Source organism: Lates calcarifer, linkage group LG24 (assembly GCF_001640805.2).
Source record: "Lates calcarifer isolate ASB-BC8 linkage group LG24, TLL_Latcal_v3, whole genome shotgun sequence".
Lineage (NCBI taxonomy): Eukaryota > Metazoa > Chordata > Actinopteri > Centropomidae > Lates > Lates calcarifer.
In genome coordinates, this window is record NC_066856.1 from 1,743,243 (window position 1) to 1,769,747 (window position 26,505).

The following is a 26,505-nucleotide window of genomic DNA, read 5'->3' on the forward strand; positions in this document are numbered from 1 at the left end:
TCTGATCTCCGAGCTGTGATGCGTCCTAATTTGAACATGTACACGTCTCCATTCAGTGTGTATGACAGAGTGGTCCATCGCTCCAGGCGGGAAGGTCATTTAAAGGCCAGGCATCCAGACCTCTCCTCTCTCCTCCCTCCTCCTCTCCTGCCTGAGAGCCAGAGATAAACCTACACATGCCAGCCACACAGGACCAATAGTCGTGATTTATCGGAAGCCATTTGGTACCTGAACGCCTATGAAATTGTAATGAACTTGATTATGCTTTTAATGAAGTGTGAGAGGTTCTTCAGAAATGATTATAGCCATGCTCTGGCTCACAGCTAGGGGCTGTGGAGGGGAAAGGTGGAGGGAGAAAGGAGGAATGGAGAACTGTCACAAACAATGAGGACTTAGTAGCGGCGACTCAGGATAGTGTCGGGTGAACAGAGGTGCAGACAGCAGTGCCAAGCTTCTTTGGAATAGATTACAAGGGCGTTTTACAGTATATGTGAGGTGACTTGACCCGACCAACCCCATTTCAATTCCTCCCTGCTAAGGGATTTTCCCTCAAAGCTGCATGCTGACGCGGTACATTAGATTCAACAGCCTGCAGCCTCATAGGTCACATTTTGCATACATATTAGACAGTTGAGGATGATTCTAACCTTTCCATGTACAGGGCGCTCCCATTCAGACGAGGAAACATTATTGTTTGGTAATTTCACACACAAATCTCCTCTCTCCCATGCTGCCTTTTCTTTAAATACCACATGTTGATGTAAGTGGCTGCTGAAAGGGCAGACCATCAGTCCAGATGCAAACAGTGGCTCTTTGCTCACATTATTATTTTACACTAAGTGACAAACTGTAATGAGATACTTTATGGATGCACATAAAGGATTCCCCTTTTGTTCTCGTTTACAGGGGTCAGAGATGAGGAGTAGTTTGAGAACACAAGACTCTCAGAAACATGACTCCAGTTTGTTACAACTGGAGTCTTATTTCTATAGTTTGGCCATTATTTCAGCTATGGTTATATTATGCACACCAAGTAACATTTGAGAACATGGTGACAAATCTGGGCAACTAATACTTTAATTAAACAGTAACCTATAGATAATTTTCTTATTTTAATAGAATGTAACTGGTCATATTACACAACATCAGATAACAGTAAAAATTAACAGTGAATTTTGAGTATCTTGAGTTTTATTTCTATATTTATATGTATGTATGTATAAAAACTTAGTATTGGATTAGATATTCATTTGCTGTCTTCGCCTCCTCCAGCTGACACACAACTTCACACTGCACCGCTGCAGACAGACAGGCAGTTATGTGGAATTTCGAGAGGTCAGCAAAGCCCCCGTTTCAACTGCACTTAAGCATTATTATCATAAACGTCGGACATTAACATTAGCTGTAACTACTAGCAATTAGATGATAGCCACATAGCCGTCTGTTAACAAGGTAGCGATCTGCTATACATCTGCTAAAACTGGGAATAATAATCATGAAGCTAGCGGCTATAGCAAATGAAACTGTAACGTTAATGTGAGAGCTAAATTTTTTTTTTTTTGTTTTTTTTTGCACTGCTTCAGACAACTTACATAGTGTTGTCATCATTTTTGTCCCCACGGTATCATAAATGGTATCGAGTATTAAATATTTGTCTTGGTATCGGTATCGAGTTTGAAATTTTAATATCGTGACAACCCCAATACACATACATGTATTGTCTGTGGTTTTATTCTGGTGTTCTTATGGGTCATGTGACCACACCCATCAGAACTGATGTGTTCATAAAACATCTTGTGCTGCTCATCTCCTCTCTCCTGATCAATGGTCAGTGCCACATTCACTGTTGTTTCTTTTATAAACCAGAAGAAACAAATCCTCACATCACAGAAGCTTGAACTGAAGCATTTTTTCTTGACTTAAGTGACGAAGCAGCTAATGATTAATTTTCTGTTGATTAACTTACAGAAAAACATTAACAGTCAAACTACTGGATAGGCTGTTAACAATTCTTTTCACACTTATATCAACCTGCCTGAATGAAGACTGAACAACTTCAAGAGACATTTTATTTGACTGAATCAGTAGAAAGTGATAAATGCAGATGTTTTATCAGGCAATTTGCAGGGCACCTCTGGCAGTATGGTGATGATCACAGCTGATCCTTTTGAGTACAGCGTGCTGCACTAGCTGTCACTATGTGTTTATCTGTCGCTATCACTGTCCACATGCTGAAGCTGTAACACTATCTGCAAGGTCTCCGAAGCTGTTAATCAACTCCTCTCTAATGTGTTGTTCACACCTTCTCTCCCTCTCTCTCTTGGTGGATTTCTATCTTAGACAGGGTGCTTGGCCAGGCGATGGCTGTCGCTAATTTGTTGTGGCAATATTAATTAATGATCAGCCTGTCACAGCTGTTTATATTGAGACAGATTAGAAGTGGGAGAGATTAGACAAAGAAAACAATCTGCGAGAGGCTCAGCAGCTGACAGGGGTCACCTTCACGTGTCTAAAATCATATTCAATTTGCTGTGGCGGAGCCAGGGAAATTACTCCACTTGACCAGTCTCTATCCTTCTCTATCTGTGATGCTTCACATTTACAGATAACTAAATCATCTAAATCATATTGAGCCACAAGAAACTAGACAACGTGCAGTCGCATATGATCTCAGCTGACATGATGAGAAATTAAAATATTCCGTCGTACTTTCATGTCACCAAAAGACAGATATACTGTACAGTTTTCATTCTTTCTCTCCTCCATTAACCCTAATTTTCATTCAGCTCCGCCACCAAGCACATTTCCCTATTCAAATGGACCTTAATCCGAGGTGGCAGAGCGCGGCGTCCTGACCACTGACCTCTGCGCTGTCCTTCCTCGTGGGCCTGCTGACTCTCTGCCTTCCCACCGCTGCACACAAGTCTCAGGCTCAGTTGACTTGGCAACATTGCAGTGCGTTGTGACGGCAGGGGGAGATTAAGTGGCCAATCAAGGCCTGAACAGTGGGGTAATCATTCCACTTGGTAAAATAGGTGTCAGGATTACTCCAGCACTTTCTCACCTCACTGTTCAGGCTTTAATAGGCCAAAAATGTTTTTCCAGTGACAAAAGGACTGTGGACTGGATTCAACAACAGCTTCATACAGAGAGATTAATAATTAAGACTAAGATTTCTTTGAAGGTTAGGGACTGTACAGAAAATACTGGGGGATGGAGTGGGGGGTCAGAAAAAAGGGGGAGGTAACTTGTAACTTCTTTGGGAGAGCAGGAGAGGGCCATTTGTTTTTTTCTTATCTAATATTTCTATTTTATTTCATATTATATATTCATGAGATTTTAATATATCAAATAGCTATGACAAAATATACTGAGTGGTACTGAGTGAGTTGATATGTTACAGATACTGAGTGTATCTGTAACATATCAACAAACTGTGTTTAATTTGCACAAAAATAACCAATCTTGCAGAACAATATAGCATCCAAAGCATTATGAACGTTTTTATGGTTTTAGTTTTATGCACTGGAAGCAGTTGGTTACAGTTAAGGGAAAGATTGTGGTCTTGGTTAAACACAGAAAAGCCTTGACGTGAACCCTGGTCTTTGTGTCCAGGTCTTGTACGTCCACCATCCACCACAATCCCCTCCATATGACTTTCATATGGTAGATAGATGTGGCACTTTATTTATGGAAAATGTGCCTGTGAATTGAATTCAGACAGGTAACATGTTTGTTACCACAAAGTAACTGGGTAAACAAACCAGTATTAAATGAACATCTTCAGTAGGAGAGAGGGTTGGAGGTGAAAATGTTGTGGTGCACAGAACTTCACTATAATAATCATTTCTATATTTTGGTAAAGTAAATATCAATAATGCTGGGGAGGGCCATGCTTTAAAAAAAAGGATAATATATTATTCAGCACCACTCCCCACACTAATAATTTTCATACAGTCCCTTAGAGAACAGGCTTTGCAGAAAGCGTTCTCACTTGATTTCCCTGGATAAATAAAGGTTAAATGATGGAATAAAAAAATTAAAGTCTTTTCTGGAAGATAAATAGCTGTTTAATGTCAGGCAGACTGTGGTTCAGTGGCTCATTTCTGGTGTGATTGTTAAAGTCAGTTCCCACAGACATAAGCGTAGGAGGGATGGGGGAAAGAACAGGCTATATTACTGCAGGAAGGAGTCTACTGCAGGTGAGGATGTGCACTAGTATGCTTGTCTTGTCAATCTCCTCGTATTAGTCCTCAGTATGAATGTGAGGCTGGGAAGGTCTGAGATGAATTCAGCACCATGCAGTTCAGGTGAGTTTAAATATTTCATTGGGGGGGGGGGGGATTCTGGATTTACCAGCCTTCCAGTTCAGCTCAGGACAAGTCTGAAGAACTAATACTGCTCCTCATCCTCATGTTCCACTCTGTTGAGTTAATGTAATATCCTGGAGAAGAGTCTTCTCTTCTTTACTTTCATTGTCCTTTTCACTGGCTGAATTACCAACAGGACAGTGGATAACTACACAGTAGCCCTAGACCCTCAGAGGCCCCAAAAGCCCAAGGATTCCCTCAAATCATTAGGGTAATTTGATTAATTGCAGATTTGTAGGAGAAATCCATCCTCCATCTGGTGGCCTGGTCTTCAGGAGGGACTCTCTGTCTAAATCTAGTTTTAAGACTTTAATTGTTTCAGATTATTTTGAGCTCCTATGCTGTTACAAAGATGCTGAGTTTATTAACAAGCAAATAATACCATTTAAGAAGCTGGTAACAGAGGATTTGTGGCATTTTTGTTTAAAAAATTTACAATGAATAAAATAAAGGGGGTCAACTGGGGGCCCAAAAACACAATTTTGCCCCCAAACCCCCCTGGGATATTTATCCAGCCATGTCCCCATCACTATATTTAACCTGTGAAGTCTTTTCTTCTTCTGTTTGTCCCTGAATTTATTTTAGAGAAGTGATGTAGAAGTGTTGTCCTAACTCTGACCCTGTGTTAGGCCGCAGCTGCTGGTTCATCAAAGTAAACTTATCGATCAAGAGCTTGTATATGAAAGTTCTCCAACACAGGAGGGAATCATTAAAATGACCCACAGCCTCCTTTGCCAGGATTTATGCTCTGTAAACAGACAGTATGAACGTGGCTACATCTACAAAAACAGCTGTGATGGCTGAATTTCTTTTCTGATGACAAGTTGATTTCAACAGTTTGATCTGAAATCTGAAATAAGTGGGCAAAAATAAGACAAAAAAATCTTTTTTTCTCAAACTATTGGATAGTTTTACCACTCCAGTTTGTGTCAGTTACTCAAATAAAACTATCTGAGAAGTTTAGCAGAGAGAAAAACTCTGGTGGATACTTTCACAGCTCAGATACATGTAACCAGACACTGAGAGGTCACATGTAGACGCTGCTCCTTTTTAACCCTTTCATGCATGCATTATGAAATCCTCAGTCAGGAATTTTTTCCTACCTGTTTTCATTCTTCTTTAGGCATGAAAAACATGTTTGAACTTCATTTAGAGTACAGATGATTAATTGTAATTTCTAATATAAAATCAGTACTTTAACATTTGGTATTGCTCCTTAGATGTTACTTGATTTCCTTCTATAGAAGGATTGGCAAGATATTCTTGAGCTGCTCAGGATTTCTGGCCATCCCTCATCTGACTCCCTGGCCATGTTGGTTTTGAGTCATATGTGTTAGACTTACATCCACTGGTCAGTGGGTGGAAGTGTATGGAACAACACTCTAGCGTCCAATTTGGTGGCTGATGTGCAACTTTACTATCAAAACCCATGTATATACAAGAAAACAGCTTTTTAATAGCTGTCTACTGTAGTGTCCACTATTCATGAAAGAACTAATCTGTTTGCTTGATCTTATTTTTATAGATTGCATCAATCATTCCTGTTGTCAGAAAAGGCAACAGTTAACTCAGGAGTCAACAGCACAGAGAGAACATGGTGACAAAGAAGAAAACTGTCATGGCAGAGTTCACATCAGATCACTAAAACATTCAGCAGCTGGAAACCTCGTATTAAAACTCTGGCCTTGTTATTAACTCTCACCTCTGAGGTCGCCACAGTAACTTTGAGTCACTAATAATGATAATAATTGTTAACAAACAATAACATCCATACTGGCTTAGCAGTTGTAGAGAACTGCTTTGGACAAAGGACCCGCTCCATTTTCCATTTTTTGAATCATAGCAACCATTCATGCATAAAATTCAAACTGGACCTTGTTAAAACTTGTCAAAGAACATGCAAATACCTTTTTTTTTCTTTTTCCAAAAATGTCAGAACTGTGAAATTCAGGAGAAAAATGTTAAATATGCTAAAAACTACGTACAACCATTAACTGTTTCTCACTGAGGCTTTATCCTGCTACAGGTAGAGCCAGAGAGAATTCTGGGGAAAGAGAACAGACTGAGTTGGCACACAGAAGTTGGCGTACCACCATTATGTTAGCATTACCCTCAGACTACAGCTGGCAACCACTCCCACATCACGTGTCACATCTGCAGTGTAGTCAACCACTGCCCATGCAATCAGTGCTTGGCAAGAGGACTGAACACAGAGAGGGTGTATGTGAGCTGCAGAGTTTTATATTGCAGCAGTCCAGCACACGCTTGGTCACATGTTTATTTGCACATGCATGTATACATATTGTATATGTGCTTTTGTCCTTTACCAATGAAAATAAAATGCCTCTCGAGCCTGGCAGACAGCACGGCTGACTTTCATGAAATTCCACAAGCGAGTGCTTTCTGGAACTAAACGGGTGCGGCAAATCCTCTTAAAATCCTTTTAGACACCGTGGCAGCAGGGAGAAAAAGAAAAAGTTTCTCCCAGGCAAACATGTGCAGGTTTGTTGGGTTGATGTCGTGCTCTGGGGAAGGACACTCTCGCCAGTTTATTTCTTTAAGGCTAGAAAAGAATGTTAATACGACACATACCCTACAGGACGCACAGAAGCACAGGATGGTGACAGAAGTCTTCAAGGAAAGACTTTGGGGAAAGGATGTGAACGGCTTAATTTTTCCATTTAAGACTTCAAGAGCGCGCCGCTTTACACATTATTCTGTGTTGTATTAGGACAGAGGGGGGAAAATGTTAAGTCTCATTTTCAGCTGTATGCCAGTATGCCAGTAACCTGGACAACTGGAATATGAGTTTTTTCTCAGCGCAAACAATAGTAAACAACTAAAATCAGTGTGACTATCTACTCAGGGCAGTTTTACATTAGATGGAATTCTGCAGCTGAAATGAAGTTTTAAATGGCTATCAACAAGTGCCTGCCAATCCAGACACTGTGTCTTTAGGCTCTCCAATTTCCTCAAGTTTCTCAAAAACTAGTTTCCTCGCTCTGATTGCTATTTACATATTTGGGTAAATGAGCATGGGATTGGGCTTGGTGGTTTGTTTGTCGATATGCTCTTTGCTTTTCTATCTCCTTTGGGCAACAGATTGAATTAATGTTTGTAGACACTGTGATGCCACACATGAGGAAACAGGAGATTTTGCAAAATTACAAAACTCTCCCAATTACAGCTCTACAAACACATAAGACTGTGAAAAAAACTGATTTGGGTTGTGATGCAGATTCTTCTTGTGTCACAGGCACAAGGACAATAATTAGCTTCATTTACATGCTTTTCTGTTTAAATAGACCAACAAACACATATTGTTTACTGAAGATCCAGGCTTTTCACAACACACACACACAACTGCACCCACACACAAATCTGTGATTTGTATTTTCACACTATGCACTACTTTCTGATGCGGTAAATGTCAGCTGGCTTACACATCTCTTTATCATCCCGGCCACTATTTCTCCTTCCATCCCCACTCTGTTTAGCTCCTATCTCCTTTCCTCCTTAATTACTTGTTGGAAGGTGTTTGGCTTCTTTGCTGCACGCCTGCTGTTTTGGTCATTACAGGCCCCTGTAGGAAGTGGAGTGGCTGCCAAAGAAGCTTAGCAGAGGACAGGCGCTGGGGACGTGTCTGTACTCACCTGGGGTAAATGAGGACAACTCTTCCTGCTGGCTTTGAGGCCTGTCCTCCCCTCAGGGGCTGTCCTGATGTTGAAGAGGGCCTGAAGAGCACACTGGGCCGCCTGGGTCTTGGCCAGCTTCTTGCTGCGACCGCAGCCCTCAAATATCCGCCCGTCCACGCGCACCGCCATCACAAAGCTGCGCAGCCGTCGGCCTTCAGCTCTCTCTGAAAGGCAGGCGTAGCGCAGGCCAGGCCGGAGCTCATTTAGCAACGCCACAGGGCTCTTAGGGGCCTCGGGCTCTGGAACAATCCCACCCAACCTCTGCTGAGCCTGCACCATCAGGTCCAAGGTGTGGCGAAGCAACCGTCCATGTCTCAGTAGCTCGCTCGATAGCAGCTCGCTCTCAGCTGCTGAGTTGCAGAGCGAGAGGCCATCGGAGCACGGTGAAGACTCAAATTCCTTAAAGAGTGTGTCAGGGAAGTCCGCCTGGTCTGAGGTGAAGTCGGCTGAAGGGTTGGAGATGTTTCCCATGGCTAGGTGGGCCTGAGGAGCATTGGGGAACTGGATGAAGGATTTAAGGGCCAGCTCAGCAGCCCTCATCTTAGCTTTCTTCTTTGTGGGGCCTGTGCCCTCGAATGTCAGCCCGTTCACCTCCACAGCGATGGAGAAAACAGGAGCGTGCACAGGGCCCGTCTGAGACACCATGCGGTACTGCAGGCCCGGCCGGAGCTCGTTCAGCTGCACCAAGGCATTCTTTGGAGCCTCAGACCAGGACAGTTTCTTATAGATCAGGCGGAGCTGACACAAGTGCCCATTGTTGTCTTCCTCCAGCGGCCGTTTCCTCTTCAGACCAGAGCTACTGCTTCTTGTAGAGTCGGAGCAGAAAAGCGACTGACACTCTGCAGGTCCTATGGTGCGATCCTCTAAATTACCGATGTTACGGTTTTCCTTCACCTCTGCACTGCTGGTACCTGCAATGAAGACAGAAAAACAGAAACAGTGTAATTCAATGTGATAAAAAATACTCAAAACACGATGAGGAAAAAAAGCATTAATTACAATGTGACACTCACATTTATCCAGGCTGAACAAAATGAATCAAGGAAAATCTCTCAAGGCAGATTGAGCCACTTGATACACAATGAAATGGTAATGAACAAATCTACAATCATCCCTCTGAGCTGAGCCCACTTCATACCACAGGGCTCTATCATATTTAAGTGTTTTAAAATCCAAATACAAATCCCCTAAAAATGGTGATGTTATCTGCCAAATCATTCTGTAATCTGCCTCCAAATTGGTTCTGAATCTGTTTCGTGAGCGGGAAACATTGGTCCCTGTGGCCAATGCAAAGCATCAATCCTATTTGTGATGGGGGTGGGGATTGCGTGGAGTGGCAGACATTCCGAGAAAAGGATGAGAGAAATGTCTGTAGCCTGCTTTATTTCACACTTCTATCCTCTGCGAGCGCAAAGTCTGAACAGCTGTGATACGCTCTTCAAACCTAGTTACGGGGAAGTGGTGGCGTATTGCATTTCTGATGGGAAATGAACAAAAATAGGGTGTTCAGATCTCGCCACAAGAATGTTAATGGTGAAAGGGGAGGCTGGGATCAAGTGCTGGCATTCACTGGTGGACTGGAGCAGATTGTAGCTCTTGATGATGTGTGTGCAGGCGTGCATGTACCTATCTAATGACTTATTTATCACAAACACTCAAATGTAATATTTAATAGCTCACTTTTATAAGATAATACAGATTTTAACACGCGAGCTGACACCCGTGTGTAATCAAATAGCCCATTTCCCAAATAATTAATTATGTGGGTGACAGAGAGATCATTTCCATATTAGGCCTGCCACTGAGGGAGTTAGTGCAGCGTGCTGACAGAGAGAAAGAAAAGAGGCAGCAGCTTACTTAAACTGTCCTCGTCCTCTGTGCTGCTGGTCCCAGGGCTTATGTACTTGAAGGGAGCGATCAATGCTGACAGCATACTGACTTTCTCTGGAGGAGAGACAAGAGACACGCAGAGTCAACAAGAGGGCAGTGGCGCAGATGTTTTGATAGTTTTATCGATTAAAGCTGCGGATCAGCATCGGCCCAACACGGGGGACAGAGACGGAGCATAAGTGAGCAGGAGTATGCACACGAGGCCGTTCCTCTGTCACCCATGCATGGACCACAATACATACATGCCCAGACAGGGAAGTAAACAAACAAACAAACACAACAGACACACACACACACAAATAAAGTGAAATACAACACACCTCTGGCCTGATCCTGCATCTCATTTTTTTTCTGAGGTTTGTTCATTTTTTTCTGACTTTTTTTCTGAGGTTTGTATGACTGTGGGATTTACCAAACTCTAACTACAAAATTCACTCAAACTTTACCTCATTTCACCATTAGCATAATCAACGCCCATAAAATTGCCAATAAGGCTGCCTCCTCTGCTTCCTTTGTGGACAAGTTTCATTCACAAAAATGTTAGAGAGAAAGAGTAAAAAAAGGAATTTCATAACACAGAGCTTCAAGTCCCTCTGTTAGAGAGAATATTACACACTACAGCAGTGGTGGTAATGGAGTGATTTTTGTAATAACAACAAAGAACAATACTGGACAGAGACCTGCAGAAAAACAGGGGAGAGAGCATTTTTCTACTGTAATGTATAGGTTGGCTGGCTGTGAACAAAATATGCCGATAAAATCCATCCATCCATTTATCCATTATCTATACCAGTTATCCTTTGAGGGTCATGGGGACGATGGAACCAATCTCAGGTGACATTGGGTGAGAGGCGGGGTACACCCTGGACAGATCACCAGTCTATCACTTGGCTGACATATAAAGGCAAACAACCATTCACATTCACACCTATGGGCAATTTAGACTCACCATTTAACCTGCATGTCTTTAGACTGTGGGAAAAAGCCAGAGGGAACCAATAAAATCCTAAAATCTAAAAAATACCCCTCAGTAAATCGGCAGCCATGAAATTAGCGTTTGGACCACTCATGAAAACCAAACTAAATTCCATTATATCCAAAAAGCTAAATATGTATGTATTTGATTTAATTACAACACAGTAAAACTATGCATGAAAAGAGGATATTGTATTTCACTTTATTTCTTTGTCTGGTTTCTCTTTATTTAGGCATCTTAAATCCTCCACACACACACTCTACATCTGTGGTGGTAAACTTCCTGTCTTTATCAGTGCTAACTTGTCAACTGCAGCTCTCTGCTGTTTCTCCCTGGGGCCTGGTGCTGTCCAGGTGTGCGTGTTGTTTACAGTATGAAACCCTATTAGGGCCATCGCTTGGTCTGGTGCTCTCCATGCAGCACTGAGCAGAATTGACAGACCAGTCTGGCTCCTTAATTACACCCCCCCCCCTCTCTTTCCAACATCAGCTAATGATCAATACAAGAGAAAGGTAAGGGAGAGGCAACAAGGGGGAGGAAACAGAGCTGGACATGAGTAGGGGGAGGTGATGGAGTGGGAAAAAGCAGGAGGAAGAAATAGAGGTAGAATGAGTTTATGTAGGTGTGTGGGAGGTTAGAGGGTGAGCCTGAGGTCAAGACTTCCTCCAACCTCTATGCCTCCCTCCACCCCAGTCCTGCAACAGCATTCAGGCCTGCAGCAGCAACAATTTCACACAGCTAAATGCTGCATAAACGGAGCGCCACATTACAGTGCAATAAACATGTTTTGATAACAGCGCAAGGTTGTGAATGAGCTGGGCCCCCGGTGCTCTCTCACTTTTCGCAGCTCAGCAGCACTAGAGGGGCTCAATGAGTCACTCTGACACACATGGATACACTCTAAACACTGAGGCTGGAGCTGTGCTAGTCCTCATGGGCCAACATCACAATACAAGCATTTGCATTCTGACCTAATTACGGACTAAAGCCCAACACAAGCAGCAATTTGGCCCTAAATGACTCCCTCAGCCAACAGGGTCATTATCCAGCCCATTTTCAAATCAATCTATATTGTTTTTAAGCCCCTAAAGTCCTATTTACAGTAAAAAAACACAACTGTCTGGTGTGTTTACAAAAGTGACAAAATTAGGGGTGTTTAAGGGTCTGTTGGCTAGTACGGCATTTTCTTACATTTGTACACAAAATATATTCAGCTCCTTTGTAGCGTGAAAGACAAATGTTCACATCAAGCATGAAATTACGGAGCACAGTGAGGCCAGCAATTAACACACAGGAGCCTAGGCTTTCACACTGGGGCCTAAAATGCCTGTAATGTATATTTGATAATCCTGTTTTGCCAAAGGGTCTGAACCACCCACTCATCAGCATCCACCAAGTCAAAAGGCCCACTGGGCACTGAGAAAGCAGGGCTCCATGTTAACAGAAACACAGTATGTACAACATATGTCAGGAGCTTTAAAACCAGAAGCTGCTGCAGCATAAATAAATGTCTGCTCCTTAGAGAATAAGCTGAAGCTGTAAACACTCAAATCTACAGGTTACAACACAAAAGCAGAAGCCAGCAGGTAGATATTTTATTGTTCTGCTTTACTGTTGGTTTTTATGAATATATTGCAGCCACTCAGGTGATTTCCATTATTATGTTTGGTTGCCAAATATGATCAGAGATGGTTTATCATTTTGGCCATTTGATATAAATGTGTTTAGCTGGTCCTAATGCTTCAGTTCATCTGCGTTACTCTCTTTTCTAATCAGTGCTGATGACTGCACCAAGACGTCTAGCTAATTCTGCATACTGAGATCTGATCACAATGTGGGATTAATAATTAAAATCAAGGAGTAAATATGAAGACCTCTCTCAAAATACTGGAGTTTGAATAGTAATATTTGTTAACAAGGTTATCAAAGTCATTCTATTTATTTTATATAATTCTGAAGGGAACATGAAAGTCTGTACCAAATGTTACTCACTTAAAACTACAAATGTGGTGCTAAAAGAGAAGACGGAGGAACCATCTATGTCTGTTCAAAATGTGGTGCCATTCCGCCGTGTAGTTTGAGATATTTCACTGAGGGCAGATGGAAAGTCAGAAGAACGTCTATAGCGGTGACAAAGAGGTGACTGACCGACCGACACTGTCATTTCTCAAACATCAATGCTGTAAAGAGGAAACAAATTCTCTGCACTGTCCTCAATGCTTGCTCATGTGTTGGCCTTATCACTGGGCTGTGTAAAAGCCTGAATAGACTCTTTTATTCTGTATTCAGAGGATTTTTATTCAGATGACTAAGTTCACAGTCAGAATAAAGCTTTTCTCTAAAGAGCTCTCCAGGTCTGTACAATTTCAAAGCAACCCTCCAAAACAATTCTTCTCTCTTTCAATGGACCACAGTTCATTTCAAATGTCTCAGGAAGTAGCTATTGAGCAGAAAATATCATCATGTTTTCAATAACTCTGGCGCTGAATCAACTGTGCAGTGGTAAGCAGTGCAGTTTAGAGGTCATCCTCCAAATGCCACCTCTGATCGTTTTTTGACAGGTTTATGAAGCGCCGGCACAAGCACACTTCACTCTGATTTATGAGTGAGCTGTGTATAACATCAGAGTAGTTTTTGTTGGTGGTTTACAGTAGTATGTAGTGTGATTGATTTTCCCTCAGAGATACAGCATATTTTTAGCCTTGTAAATTAAAACACACTGCAGAGAGCTCACACAATCTGACGCTGTATAATAGGGATGGACATTTTGATTGCTTTTTGAAGTCGATTAATCAACCCAATTAAAGTTGATTAATCGATTAGTCCTGATGTCATTGTTAAGATGTGCCCTCCACCCAAACTAAAATAATAATATGTTGTCATGTCGAGTCATGTTTCTTGCACTGTAGTGTACAGATGCACTAACTTTACTCCCCAAGCTCCACTCATCAACAACGTGCCTCAGACTAGCGGTGATGTTCTTAGTAGGGATGATTATCGCTGGATATTCGCTGATATTTTGACACATATCGGCATCTGCCTTTTTTTTAAAATCCGACGGCCGATAAGAGATCACTTTAAAACTGGGTTATTTTGGCTCTGATGCAGCTGTGCCTCTCTGTCTGCAGTCACTACTCTGTCTCCAGCATTGTCTCACCCACAGCACCATCTGATTGGTTTACACGCAGAGCCATGGCACAGGTAACAGCCAATCAGCAGTGAAAGTTTATAAGAAAACCTTATAAGAGATGCTGCTGACCTGGGAGCTCCCTGCACTTTTTGTTTTTGTTTGAACTTAAAACAAAGATAAGTGAAAGATAAAATAACATTTCAGTTATATCTAAATTTTGGAAAACATTATTAATGTAGAAAACTTTAGGGAGCTATTTATTTGTTTAAGTTTTCATTTAACTTTATAAGACATGCTGCTGAGCCTGGGAGCTCCCTGCACTTTTTGTTAGAATTTGAAAACAAAGATGTCTATTGTCTAAGATAAAAAAAAACCTTTAACATGTTGCAAATCTGAAAAGCTGTTTAATAAACATATGCTTAAAGGCATTTAAACAAAGTGTTGGAGTTAGTATCATTCAAAATTTTGACGCTAATATTTTCACTTTTACTGCAAATGAATATTAGCTTTAAATATCGGTTGTCGGCCTCCTTGACTACTAATAATCGGTATCGGCCCTGAAAAAACCATATCGGTCTATCTCTAGTTCTCAGCAGTATAGAATCGGAAATCTTCCAGTCACTGTCCATGTAAGGGCAGGTGACAGTGACATAAAACTCTGATGTGAGAGCTGTCCATGCAGTGGTTGTTACTGCTACTTTGTTGGCTTCCATCAAGTTCCTTTTTAAAGCTGTAGCTGCCTTGTTGTACTTTTTCTCAGTCTGGCTGGTAATGGTCTTCTGTGAAGGTACAGTGTATTCAGGTTCCATGAGCCTTTGACAATAAATCATTTTTCGTTTTCCAGTAGCGCCGGCTGTCGGCCGGACATTAAAACATTTTCAGCAGACTACTTTCTTAATGTTTCAAGTCACATTAACATCACTCTTTATAACATTAGAACTATAATCTTAAACCAGATGAAGGATTTTTCTCCTCAGACGTCTGGATCTTAAGTAAAGAAGCAGAGCAAACAGCCCCTCTCAACTGTTTTATTCAGTGTTTCTACTGATTTTAATTACTTGGTCCGTTTGTTTTGGAGTTAATGAGACCGCTGTAGATAATTCATCTCCCAGTAAAAACCTCCTGCACGATGAACACTGAAGGAATCCTAACCTAAAAACAAGCTGAGCATCTAGCAACAACCTGAGCTAACATAAGCAGCAGCTCGTTTAACAGCCCGCTTCGTTTCTGCTTATTGCTGACGTTCCAATGTTTTGCTTGCACCACACAGAGAGAAAATGTGCACTTGGGCAGAAACTGAACCATAAACATTAGTTCTGTGTCTCTATGAAGTAAAACATAAATCTCCTCCCACCACCAACCAAGTAAAAGTTAGTCAAATAAAATCAGTCGATTCTTGAAAAAAAAAAAAAAAAAAAGGTGTTGACTTTGCTTACTAATCAACTTATCGATTATTCGTGCACATCCCTAGAGAATAACACCACTGGTTTGTTGTATTATTAGTACAAAACTTCCAGAAAAGATTGTTCAGGTATTAAATTCTGTAATCTAAACATTTAAAGTAGTTGTACACAGCTGAGCATATCAGCTGCGAAAGTAATAAATCTCCAACGTCCTGTGGGTGCAGAGAGACATTAACTAACAACCAGGGAATACAGAGCCTAGTTCTGATCGAAGTTTATTCCAGTTACGTTTTAAGAGTTTTTCCTAAGTGTTTGCTCATAGAGGAATGTTGGGTCTATAAATAATATTATAATTAATTAACCTCTGTTATGATTTGTCATTTTATAAATAAAAATTGACTTGACTTGATTAAAGGAAATATATTTATTCCTGAGACAGATTTACCAAACAAATTGAACAATGTGGAATTTTAAGAACACGCAACTTTATAAGTCTTGATTTGTTTGAACAACAGAGGAGAGTGAAACTTTACTGGAGGACAAATACAATAACCTGCAAGGATTACAGAATCTTGCAGAATTTTTTTAAAAATCTGGAATCAAGACATAAGGAGAACTGATATTAGTTTAAGATGAAGAGGATGTTATAATTTAAAAAATATATCACAGTCAATGAAAATACTACAGATAAAGTTCACAAATATGGAACTGTGATGTACACTACAACACACACACGACTAGGAAGTATTTAGATCATGAGACGTTGCAGTACTGTAATAATAAAATACTGTAACAAGTAACAGTTGTGCATTGAATGTTAGCACAATGTACTTACAAGTATCAAAATTAAAAGTAGGCTGCTGTACCTCCTGTCACTGTGACACTAATATATATTGTATTATCGAATTACTACGGATACATTTATGATACATTAACGTGTAAGCAGCTGTTTACTGTTGAAGTCAGAGGAGCTAGTTTTAAATATTTTATATACTGCTGCAGTGTAATCTATAGCAGAGCATCACATTCTATCAGCTCATCATTTCCTCTGTCTGTTAAATGTTAATCAGAGAAGAAAACAGTGAGTGAACTGTTGTGAAACAGGTGTAATACAGTTTGCCAAACTGGAAACACTTCAGCACTTACATTCCACATTGCATTACCTTTAAATTAAACAAGTTATATAATTAAAGTGGCCAGGGAGAGTTGGGTGGGTGGTTAGGTCTGTACACCCACCTACCAGATTACATTGGCTGCTTCTAGCATAACACAATGTTTTTTTTTGTTTTGTTTTTTAACAAGAAAGAGAAACAAGAAGAATTTGTGGAATGAAAAAGATGGCATAGATTCCTTTCTTTTCTTTTTCTTTTTAAATTGTCCATTGTGAGTCCAACAGTGTCAAATTATTGCAAAGGTAAATCAGTGGAGGACTGAACTGAATCTAAATATTTCTGTTTGATTTACGTTCATTTATGTCTAATTTACGTCAAGAATCTGAGCTTGTTTGTGTTTTTTTTTTCCATTCTTTATTGTGTTAATGAGATCATTTGAACAGTTTTCAGTAAATGTGAGCTCTCTGGTACATTTGTCAAACTGCATTAACCTGATCAGCTGTTAGCAGAGCTACTGTAATGCTGTTGAGGACGTCCATATGGCCACCAGACTGTTAGACCACCTGAAAGCTCCTTCACACAGAAATCATGTGGTGTGCTGTCAGTTAATGCACATCCCTCACACCTACATTTCCTCTTTGTGCATGTCAGTAAGAGGTTAAGCTGTCTGCAGTGAGGCCAGCTTTGTGTTTCCAAATTTGTCACCTCCTGTGCATCAGTAATATCCTCCCAGCGACTTAACGTCACATCTGGGCAGATAAGTAGAATCTACAATCCTCACTTCAAAGCTGAGAGGAAAAATCCTGCCTATTGCAAAGTTCATCAAATGTACCTATGCTGATGTGGACACTGTTACCTTACATGCCCTTCACAGTATCTGTCATCCATCCCTTCTCATTCACCGAATGAATGAGACAATGCATGCCAAAAGTCTCAGCTCACTACGTCCATTCCTTCATTCCCCCACTGCACCAGGACGCGGCGAGAGGAGACGACGCTCATTTGTTTCCACTGCACAAAGGCAGAGAGGCAGAGGAGAGCCAGGTTAGATAGGGAGAGCCTTGGCAGATGGCCATACACTCCTGATAGTGACAACACTGGTGATGGTGTCCATTCACAATGAGCTAGAGAGGAGTCTCTCTCTCTCTCTCTCTCTCTCTCTCTCTCTCCTTGCTTCCTGTATCAGTTCTGAGGAGAGAGTAATGAGCCCAATCAGATTTCCCCGTGGCTCAGCATAACGAATGGGTCAGATGAGCGACGGGAGACACTATTGAAACAGGCGCTGGGGGAAATCATTGACTCTGTCTCTCTCTCTCTCTCCGTTCACCACCTGCCTCTCTCTCTGTCTCCTGTCTCTGTCTTTCTCTCAATGTCTTCCTGCAAGTCTCAGATCGAAAGCCACTGAGCCACTAAATGAGAGGCTGCATTGTTTCTCCACAGCTCTTAAAACCTGATTCCTGTCACTTCTCTTATGCGATCTCTGAGCAAAGAGCTACATAAAAACAGACTTTATGTTAAACATCCCCTCCACCTTTTGTCTGCGTATTTGTGAACACATAAATCTAAAGCTCATGGGAAGTTGTGTGATTTTATTTCTGGTTTTTACCTACTGAGCAGTGAAGCTGCAGCAGACGTTTAGGTGTTTAGTCGTGTGTGTTTAGTCGCAGTGTGTTTAGGCCTCTCACCACTCACAGGACAGTGGGTACATCCCAGAATTCTCCTATTTGATCATTCCTCACTTCTCTCAGTCCTCAAGTGACCCGGGAATGCTTCCGGTCTGGCCTCATAAGGGATGTTCATAAAGGACAATGCTCTTTTCTGATAGGAGGAGCGAGGAGGGAACCCAGTGGAGGTTTGATCGAGGACACACGAGACCAGCCTTTGTGGAGGTCACCGACCCAACACACTGCTCTACCAGAAATCTGTTAGTGACTGGATGCAGCAGCTGATTTCCTTGATCCATCTCCCCCTGATTCCATGTTACCTTTATCTAAATTGAGAATGTGAAAAACAAGGAAACACAGATGCAATTAAGGGAAATGAGAAGCACCCAATTTCAAGCCATTTAGCTGTGCAGGACTGTAACTGCAAAGGTAAAAAGTAATATGCATTTGAAAACCATACTAACTCTGCTGTGAAACCCACCAACAGCAGGTTTTCTGAACATTCAAATGTATCTGTAATGTGCTTACATGTGTCATTTAACACACATTTAGCTGGAGTGTAGATTTCTCAGGTTCTCTGATGTGGGGCTCAATATGTATTGACTGTGTAAAAACAAACTGTGAGCTGGGGAAACCTGTTCATATCGACCTCCTACAGTGGTGATAATTACTGACAGGATATGAGTTTGGTATTTCCTATCTGTCAACACAAATGTGTGTGTTTCTGTGCAGGAAGGATGTGTTTTAATCACTTTTAGCTGCGGTTGTTACAGACATACTGAAGCTACAGTGTGCATGCTATAAAATAACAGAGGTAGTAAAGAGAGGTGGGGGGTTGTATGAGCACACACTGATGGATATTTAGCACCTGATTAGCAGCAGAGAGGACAGAGTAGCCAGGCCATCTGCTTTACATTTGCAGCCCTGGCCATGAATGCCAAGGACAGAGTTGTCACTGTGGACACTGACCCTGCATGTTGTCTGGTTTTTTTTTTGAGCAGATGTTATGCTGTTTAATGTAATGTAAGCTCCATCACCTATAGCCTTTAAGATAAATGTGAAAAGAGTGTAAATACACGTCATTCCCATCATGTGTCTGCTAGTATTCATGTGGATGCCTTCAGGCAAATGTCTCACTTTCTGTTTATTTGCTCTAATTTCTCCTTCTCATCTGGGGACTCAGGTTGGCAGCTATTGCTTTTCATTTAATCATGTTAAAAACTGTGCATGTGTATGTGTGTGAGACTGAGACTGATTAAACTTAAAATTCACACATCTCAAGTTTCTTCATAATCTCACACTTTTCTCGTTTGATTTGTTTGTAAATAATATCTCACTTAACTTCCTAAAAAATAATAATTACAACAGACTCTTAAAATACAAAATGGAATTATGAACATCAGATGAATAAATAAGTAAGAAATGGACAAAAAATGTACCTGTTGTTTTCCTGCTTCACTTTTTTTAATGAATGCAACTAACAAGATATAAAGGGTTAATCAGTGAGGTGCTGGTAGGTGTTTTCTTCAGACTGTTTCTCTATTTCCTGTCTTAATGCTAAGCTAAGCTAACCAGCTATAGCTTCATATTCAGTGTATAGACGTAAAAGCAATCATCTCTTAGTGAACATAGAGCAAGCAAGATTCAGATCTCCTACCAACAGACTTTGTGCCCCCTCAGACTGTACTTAAAGATTTAGCAGAACATCCACAGTGCCTCTGATAAGCTGTATGGCTCACTGTCATGCTTCCATGTTTTCATGCAGTCACAGTTACAGCACTCGCTTTGTGAAGCTTGTCCTTCAGAGAATTCCATAATTAAGAAATCTACATAGTAACGATGCCAGGATTTGTCACCAGTTAAAGAAGCCAAAAACATTTGTTTTTGTAGTTTGGTTAATCTCACAACATTTGTGTTGCCAAGACGAAATAAAACTGGGCATAAAAGCAGCATCATCTCTGAAAGATCTGACAGAGAACAAATAATATACTCACAGGGAGTGTATTGCTCTGTACCTTATATCGAACCTGTATGTTACAACCACACATGAATATTCCAGAGGACATGTGCAGTGTTTTTTTATTTAAAAATCATTTTATTATCAAATTTTTTTTCTTGCTAAACTGGTCAATCTATTCATTCTGCTGCTAGAAGTCAAATATTTATATATATATATAACTTTCTATCTTTTTTCCTACTTCACACAGTGTTTCACTTTACTGTGTTCTATTAATATTTATTGCTGCAAATGCTACAGCTTGGTCCTGCTCTCCAACACGATATAATACAATGAGAGATAAGATTTAGCAGAGCCTTTTTGAATTCATAGGGAGGGCAACTTCACAGAGTGAAACTGAGGTGGCCACAGATACAACAATGTATTCCACTCTGGAGTATAAGCACAAGAACTCCAGTGGACAGTGAATTACTTAATCATAATGTGGCGCAGGGGAAAATTTGATGCCACTTTTTTTTTCTCTTTGCTATTCCATTTTGACAGTGAGTACACTCTTATGCTCCTGAGAGGGGACTTGCTATGGTTGAGTGTCACTGAGGAACCTGCTCAGAGTGTGTAACGGCTGTGGATTGTCACATAGGCCCAGCGGACGGTGAGATGGTACAGCGGGCCTCGTGATCACACTGCACCTCTGCTTTGTCGTCCACACCGCCGCCTAACACCGCTCACATCTCCTCAAGCACTCAGGCTTCCTTTCACCAGGATAAAACGGGAAAATACTGTCATGATAAAAGCTTTTTAATGTCATATCTCATGCCTGAATTGTATAAAAGTATGGCTGTTGATGTAACAAAAAATATAAATTTTTCACTGCATGGTTTTTTTTTTTTGAATAGAAAGTATGTTGCCTTTGGACTGCTCCGCGTTTGACTGCAAAAGCTTTTAGCGCTAAAATTGCAGCACCTGAACAATAAGAGTGCTGAAAAGGCCTTTATGAAAAGAGTGAGGGTGAAGAAACACACAAGCAACATGTCGTCCTAAAAATGAGCCTAGCCCCAGTTGAAATGTCAGTGCAGCGTGCAGATGGAGAAGGAATAGAAATAAGCAGAATGAATCCCATACGCAGTTGCCATCCTTCTCCCGAATACCTTTTGGCAATTACCAGCAAACAGGCATGATTTTTTTTCCCCAAAGTTCTAAACAGATCACGATCACTACCTGATAAGTGGCGGATTTAATGCGCGCTCGCTTCCCTCCTTAACAGAATATTAATGTAGGCTGTCATCCATGAGAATGACTCATTTACAAGCATGCAGAGGAAGCTGAGGACTCAAACCTGGATGAGGTTTGTCGCCTCGCTCGTTTGATAACAAGCACTCGAGTGTATTTACAAGGCAGAGCGAGCGAGATAAGTCTGCGGTGTAATGACACTAAGCAGGTCAGGAATGTCTCTGCCTCTCAGTGTGTTGTTGCTCATCTCCCTCCTACAGTTATCCCTCTTTCTGTCAGAGAGCTGTGCTTCCTTGTGCAGCCTGACGCCACACAGCGCTGTCATCTGCATCGGTGCAAAAAACAAAATCAAATGGTACCACTCTAGTTTGACTTGTGAAGCCTTTTTACTGTTCTCTCAACTTTCATTGTATTTGTGTGCATAGAGGTGAAATCCTGTCCTGCCTGTGCTCTCAGAACAGAGAAACATTGTGTTGCTTGTTGCCTGGCTTGGCAGTAAGTGCACAAACACGCCAACATGGCACTCAGATGGTGATGTGACCCCGCAAGTTGTCTCCAATCTCAGAGTGTGTGGGAGTCAATAGGTAGGTGTGAGGTTAGATACAAATTGGCCTGCGCATGTCACAGCCCTGCAGTCACCAGCTCAAGCCTGGACGGCGGCTACAACAGGAAAGTAACACTCTGAGGAAAGGGAAGGTGTGAGGGAGAAAAATAGCTGAAAGGGGTGATCGTTTTATTTTTGTGCAACTTAATATGAAGCACAATTTATGTGTTTGGAGGCCTGAAAGAAGTTTGCATTTTCCACTTTTACTTCTCCAGTTCTCTGGTTTTTATACGCCAGCTCACCTGTTCCCCCCATATCCTATTTATTCACCGCTCCATCTATCCACTCATTATTTCACCTACATCCTGTCCTTTGCTGCTAAATGGCCTCCCCCTCCACTCGTCAAATAAACCTGCAAGCTTCTGTGATCTTCTCCAGCAGTGCTTTATGCCTCACATTATGACACATATAATCAGGCTGGCTGTTTGCACTACTTTGTTCAGCACAAATTGCTGCACCGATGGTCACGGCAAAGCACAGATGGGACGTGGACAGTTTTTCATCGGCTGTTCCATACCACAGAGCCCAACACATCTGGTATGCAGCGAGAAGCATCTTTGCACTAATTTGTTTGTCACTATATATTGAAGGGACTATCTGTCATCCTGCCATGCTTTGGTTGCGGCATGATGTTTGAAGAACATGGCTAGTCATAAGTTTCAGGCAGCCCGGCTGGCTGGCCGCTTGGGACTCACACAAGCCATCTGACTGTTGGGGGTGCAGGTGTGTGTGGAGGAAATGGGATGCAGAAGAGGAAAAGGAAAAGAGAGAAAGTGCAGGGATTTCACTTTAAAGCTACTACTTAACCATGGAGAGGTGAAAAGATGATCAATTTTCACCTCTGAATCTCAACACTAACACATGTAATGAATTAAGAAATAAGAATTATTTCAAAGCCTTAATCAGGAATGTGAACTGTGTGTACTGATAACTGACTGTTTGCTAAGTTACTGTTGCTTCCAAGTTTTCCATGCTCAGTGATAACAGGAAGATTTACCCTCACAGTTCTTTGTAATTTGTCCTTCATCTCAGACCTACCTGCAACAACTGACTTTGTGGCTGAACTATAACTGTAAGTTTTAATAAGCTGTAGTGAAATTCATTTTTCATCTATTATATGAAATATACAGTTGATGATTACATACATGATACCATGCTAAAAATGTTAGCATCATCACCAGCTGATGATCAATGTAGTAAACATGGGAAGTATTTTAAGTGTTGTTCTTGTATTAGTGTAGAGCTAGTTAGTTCTAGTAATATATTGATAATATATTGACAATACTCTTTCTGTTAGACTGTTTAGCTTAATACTATTAGTTTAACTAACTTTACCTAATAAAGGTTTTTAGGATGAGGGCTGACCTAACTAAGAGGATGTGGCTACTGTGACACTGTCTGTGGTCGCTGATGTCTAAACTTCCAATCCAATAAAGAGCAGAACACACATGCTAATGTTAGCCTAAACTCTGACAGGACTGACTTTTACACAGTGGGGGAAATAGTGGATGATCCTGTCCACACTGTCTTCCTTGTATTTTAAAATGGATCTCTGACTTATTTCCATAAGAAGATCTTCTCTCCTTCTCCAGCATTTTACCAGCTCAGGGTGAAAATGGAGGAAGATGGAAATGTTTGCCAGACTGAAAAGCTGTTAATACCAGCATGCTGGCCTGGGAAGCAAAATAGTAATGGAAAAATGGGACATTATAATATTGCTACAGGTTCACTCTGTTGTAACTGATTTTACAAGCACCTGTCCCCTATACTGGAAGACAGATATAAGAAACAGCAAAACTCCATTAGTAAAAAACAAGTAGCTATGAAATGTAATTATAGAATCCAAAGTAAAAGTACTTGTTATGTCACTGCAACAGTATATTACTGCAGGATCATTATTGGGTGGCACAGTGGTGCAGTGGTTAGCACTGTCGCCTCACAGCAAGAAGGTTCCGGGTTCAAGCTTTTCTGTGTGGAATTTGCATGTTCTGCTTGTGCCTCTCTCTGGGCACTCTGACTTCCTCCCACAGTCCAAAGACATGCATTAGGTTGTTTGGTGATTCTAAATTGCCTGTAGGTGTGAATGTGAATGGTTGTTGGTGTTGCTGCTATAATTAGAAATTACTTATACTGCTATTAGTTGCATTGCTATGTTAGCAGTTAATACTTTAATTATCATTAGTATCATTACTACTGCTGTATTATTGGCATCACCTTACGTTTTATATGGAACTTTGTGTTACGCTATGCTCTTCTCTCGCTATTCTCTGTGGTTGGTTGAGGTGAAGCTGCAAAGTTTATAACAACATATACTTTATAAACTGATCATATAATTGTGTATAAAGTCATAAACCGATTCGTAACAAGTTACTACAAACAGGAAGTGATCAGTGCGAACAGTTACATCACTCTTTTGCCGAAAAGTTTAAAATTGCGACCGGAACGATGAGTTAAATTACCTGGGGCCACAGGGAATATTTCATACCCCACCTCCCCCTGTAATGTTACACCCATCCACTTCAGATTCCTCCAGTCTGTTTTTCAGGCCTTACTTTCCATACAGTGAAAAAAACAGAAGAAGAATATGATGAATGCAATCTGACAGCTCATAATATCCCCTTTCCCATTCTATGCTCTACATTTAGTGTGATTCTAAGTCAATTAAAGAACTGTTTGATGTTGATGCATCCAGACTTGGAAATTAAGCCTCAGTCTGGTTGGTCGTTAGTTGGTCTTCGTGTCCCTGTTTACACCAACAGACCATGTATCCCTGATGCCACTGAACAGAAACAGAACATATATGTACTTGCTGGAAATAGAAGAATTTTAAGTCTAACTTTGGATAAACACACTGGATGAAGCGCATACTGCTCATGATGTTTTTTTTTTTTCCAAAATACAATAAAATCAGCAAAAGGGGCCTGGGAGGGGGCTGGAAAAGTGGGGCTTTTTGAGTGAAGTGTAAATGGCTTGGTGCTCGCACAGAAATCTATTTTTCAGGGAGGAAAAAACACTTTTATCTGACGACAACCACTTTCCTTGGCTACTTAAGAATGACATTAATGTTGCAGGGGAGGATGACGCTGTGGTAATACTGGCTGAAAGGCGACCTGGAAATTCCAGAGCACTCAATATCTCAGAAATATCAGTTTTACATTTACTTAAATGGAAAAGGGAAAAGCTTTTGCGTCTTTCTTGAGGCTTGTGTGAGTCCAATCTTGTTCTAAGTAACTTAAAAATATTTTCAAATTTGCCAAAATCCATGTAGAAAAAGCTGAATAAGTACATAAATGCGTGGAGTAGGGAAATGTCATTTCCTGTAATTCAGTGGAGTGAAATTGTAAAGACTGAAATGGAGGGTTGTTGTGGATTGGCACAGCCAGGAGAGAACAGTATGCTCTGTACAGAGAGGAGACTTATTAGATTAGAAGTGCAAACATTAAAGGAACATATTGTAGAATCCCTCATATACCTACAGTTTATAAACACACACGGTCACTGTTTTAGATTCACTGAACAATCGTGCAAGCCCCACAGAGAAACCTGTGGCCCCCTCACACTTCAATCCACCACGACATCCGAGCACATCACTGCCCAGCTGGTTTAAAAAAATCAAATCCTTCACATTAGATGAATATAAAGTCTCCAGTGAAAAAGAAAAAATACATTTAGTTCTCCAGCTATCACCAATTTCTGAGAAGTGTTGTGAATAATGAAGCAGCAGAATGTGGGCACGCACACACGGTAAAAGGTTTTTGCTGTATTTCTTTGATTTGGTGCCACTGAGCTGAAGGTATGTGTCGTGTCATCACAAAACATAATTTTAATGCTCTCTGTCCCTGGGAACTAAGGCCCAATATCTGCACAGTCACTGTGTCTTTAATTCTCTCTTACAGATTAGCAATGACATCTCACTGACCTGGAATATAAAAGTTGTGGTGTCAGTCAGTACAAGATCTCAGGTCCACTTACTAAACCAGTGATGCTGTGCTGACAGGCATAATCTCTGGCTGGATTATAATCAGAGGAAATATTTTGTTGAATGAATAAAGTGATACATTTATTAATTGGAGGTGGCCGGGGCGGACAGAGGCAACCGTGACACCAGAACCCAGGGTTTGTATCCAGACTCCTATTTAGGAAAGATGGTGGTTTTGGTTCAATGTAAATAAACAGGTTGTGTCTGCAAGTCGCTATGAACTTTTTCTATATTAAACCAGACCAGGATCTTTCCCTAACCTGAGCCAAGAGCTGTGAGAGTCTAAACAGAACCATAATCCAGATGCTGGAGTCACTACAAGTGGATATTGTGCCACACAATCAGATATGAGGTATGGCTATTAAATAATGGGACTGACTCTAATAATGGGCTGACTCTAAAGCCCCTTACAGTCTAAAATGTCTGTTTCTTACTCTTGCTTCATTTAATGTTTGAGCTTCACTGTGCAGAGTTTGACTGTAAATCACATGTAGC

General features: G+C 41.0%; 1 protein-coding gene across 1 annotated transcript in view; it reads right to left on the reverse strand.

The window, feature by feature from the left end:
- The window catches only part of adarb2 (adenosine deaminase RNA specific B2 (inactive)), a 162,325-nt gene that overhangs the window by 48,261 nt on the left and 87,559 nt on the right, over window positions 1-26,505 (reverse strand). The window contains exons 2-3 of the mRNA XM_018698281.2: window positions 9,923-10,009; window positions 8,024-8,976 (exon numbers count right to left, since the gene is read on the reverse strand). Coding sequence (XP_018553797.1) covers window positions 8,024-8,976; window positions 9,923-10,009 — 1,040 coding nt within the window. The remainder of the gene's footprint in view (window positions 1-8,023; window positions 8,977-9,922; window positions 10,010-26,505) is intronic.